This window comes from Etheostoma spectabile, chromosome 13 (assembly GCF_008692095.1).
Source record: "Etheostoma spectabile isolate EspeVRDwgs_2016 chromosome 13, UIUC_Espe_1.0, whole genome shotgun sequence".
NCBI classification, from domain to species: Eukaryota; Metazoa; Chordata; class Actinopteri; order Perciformes; family Percidae; genus Etheostoma; species Etheostoma spectabile.
In genome coordinates, this window is record NC_045745.1 from 21,129,212 (window position 1) to 21,131,576 (window position 2,365).

At 37.8% G+C, this 2,365-nt stretch overlaps 1 protein-coding gene across 2 annotated transcripts in view; it reads left to right on the plus strand.

Annotated features, from left to right (window-relative positions):
• The window catches only part of LOC116700473 (protein NipSnap homolog 2), an 8,935-nt gene that overhangs the window by 5,156 nt on the left and 1,414 nt on the right, over nucleotides 1-2,365 (plus strand). For both annotated transcript variants that reach the window (XM_032533720.1, XM_032533718.1), the window contains 3 exons: nucleotides 1,158-1,298; nucleotides 1,422-1,453; nucleotides 2,045-2,139. In XM_032533720.1, the coding sequence (XP_032389611.1) occupies nucleotides 1,158-1,298; nucleotides 1,422-1,453; nucleotides 2,045-2,139 (268 nt within the window). The remainder of the gene's footprint in view (nucleotides 1-1,157; nucleotides 1,299-1,421; nucleotides 1,454-2,044; nucleotides 2,140-2,365) is intronic.

The following is a 2,365-nucleotide window of genomic DNA, read 5'->3' on the forward strand; positions in this document are numbered from 1 at the left end:
ATGGAAGAGGAAAATAATGCTCCTTTTCTTAAAGAATACTAAAATAAATAAATCCACTAAAATAATTAAAGGTGTATTGTATTAGTTTCTGTCCAGCCTGCCATTTGTCCTTCATCACTAACTTCATTTAAAACACATTTGCAACTGTATCAGCCTTTTCTAATTGTCTCAACAATTGCCATGCTATATTGACCAAACTTCTAACATGAATAGCAGTTTTCATACAGCAATATAACAGTAACACTGATGTCACATGAATAATTGTAAAAAATAATTGTCACAACCTTAAAAAAACCAGTGCTTAACTCAACAGCAACATGCACCTATTGTATTTTAATGCAGGTTAATAAAAATAAGGTAAAACCACTGTTGATTGGGCGCCCAGATAGCACAGTTGGTATAGCGGGCGTCCGTAGAGGTTTACTCCTCAACGCAGCGGGCCCGGGTTTAACTCTGACCTGCAGCCCTCTGCTGCATGTCAATCCCCCACTCTCTCCCTTTTCATGTCTTTAGCTGTCCTGTCAAAATAAAGGCTGAAAATGCCTCAAACATAATCTTTAAAAAAAAAAACTGCTGAGTAAGCAGAAAAGGACCCAGGATTAATAAATCACCAACAGACACCGCTCAAATGCCTCTGGCTGCAATTGGAAAGTCCAGGTGACATAGCAGCAACATCAACAGGTTGCTGCGCTTTGGTGGCCTTCATGTTGAATGTAAAGAAAAAGCTGCTCGCTATAGCTCTGCTATCATCGTCGTGTAAATCACGGTTGTGATTAGTGCCTCGATTTTGAAAAAATTGGAAATGGGCTTGAATGGGCTTTTGGCCAGATTGACTTGCAGAGCAAATCTAAAATATGCCGGAAGTTCGTCAGGGTTTTCCCAGGCTAGGCCATTAATACATAGTAACTCAAATTACTCAAGATTGTATGGAAGAGTTTTTTTCACAGGTATTCCAGCAAAACTGACCGAATTAGATGATAAAGAGGGGACGTTGTGTTGGTACTGGATGCTATCTTCCCAAAACAGATGACAGAGATTTTGTCTCGTGCAACCACCAAGTGTTCTGGATCTCGGTTAAACGTTGCCACAGCAATTTGTATGCCTCGACATGAGAAGAGGGGATGAGCTGAGTAGTGCGTTGCTGTTGTTTGTTGTAGGAGTTTACAGACTTCAGGAAAGAGAGGGGGAAGATGTTGCTGTCTCGTAGGAACCAGCTGCTGCTGGAGTTCAGTTTCTGGAATGAACCTGTCCCTCGTCCAGGACCCAACATCTATGAGCTCCGATCATACCAACTCAGGGTAACTCCATAGAAAATGTACCAGCTTCCTTCCATTATGCATAAATATGTTTTTCACCTTTTGATGTGATGACAACTGTCAGACAACTTATTTTCAATTCCACTCTTCACATTCTTATTTCAGCCAGGAACGATGATCGAATGGGGAAATTACTGGTGAGGCATAACTTTCTTAATCTGTTTTTTTTTTTTTATTATATACATGTAGTAGAAAGACATCAAATTGGATTTCTTCTCATATTTAGTCCGAGACGTTCTTAAACTTTATTTCAATGTTGCTGTAATTGTGGAGCTACTAATATTATGTATCATTTAAAATTTCCTCACTACTATTTCATTGGTTTTACAGATTGTAGCAGATGAATATGAGTCACAGGTATCTTTTGGCTACACAAGCTGAGAATGAATCCTTAGCGTGACAAAAGTTATATCGGATATCATTTGTAAATCTCAAGCATAATTTACCAATTCCCCCCCTGTATTTAATGTGTATGTGATTTAAATTGATTATGACTGGGAAATTTGCCTGTTACTGTGATAAAACCAAACCTTCTTAAAAACTTTCCTGACGTAACATCGACATTTGATGTTTTGATTTCAATTAAATTATTGGGGTATTTGTAAATGTAATTTTCATTTGAACTTATAAAACCTACAAATTTGGGCTGATGGTTTAATCGATACAACCCTTCAACTACAAGCTGTTAGTCTTTTTTTTATGTAACATAACTTTTTGGTGCTCTGCAGGGCACGTGCGATTGAGTTTCGCCAGGAGAACCAAGAGGCAGTGGGAGGCTTTTTTTCACAGATTGGAAGTCTGTACACTGTTCATCATCTATGGGGTAAGCAATGTTTCCAAGTTTTAAGTTACAAGTTTACATATCAGGGATTACCAGGGCACATCTTTGATGTCCCATCAACATTTTCTCCACCAAGTATCTGTGTTATTATTCAGGAAATACTGTATATTACATATGTTTTAGGTCATGAAATTGATCAGTATTACTTAGTGCAAGAGTTTCAGAATTCAGCACTTTTTTAAACTCCAATCAATAACAGTATTGTTAT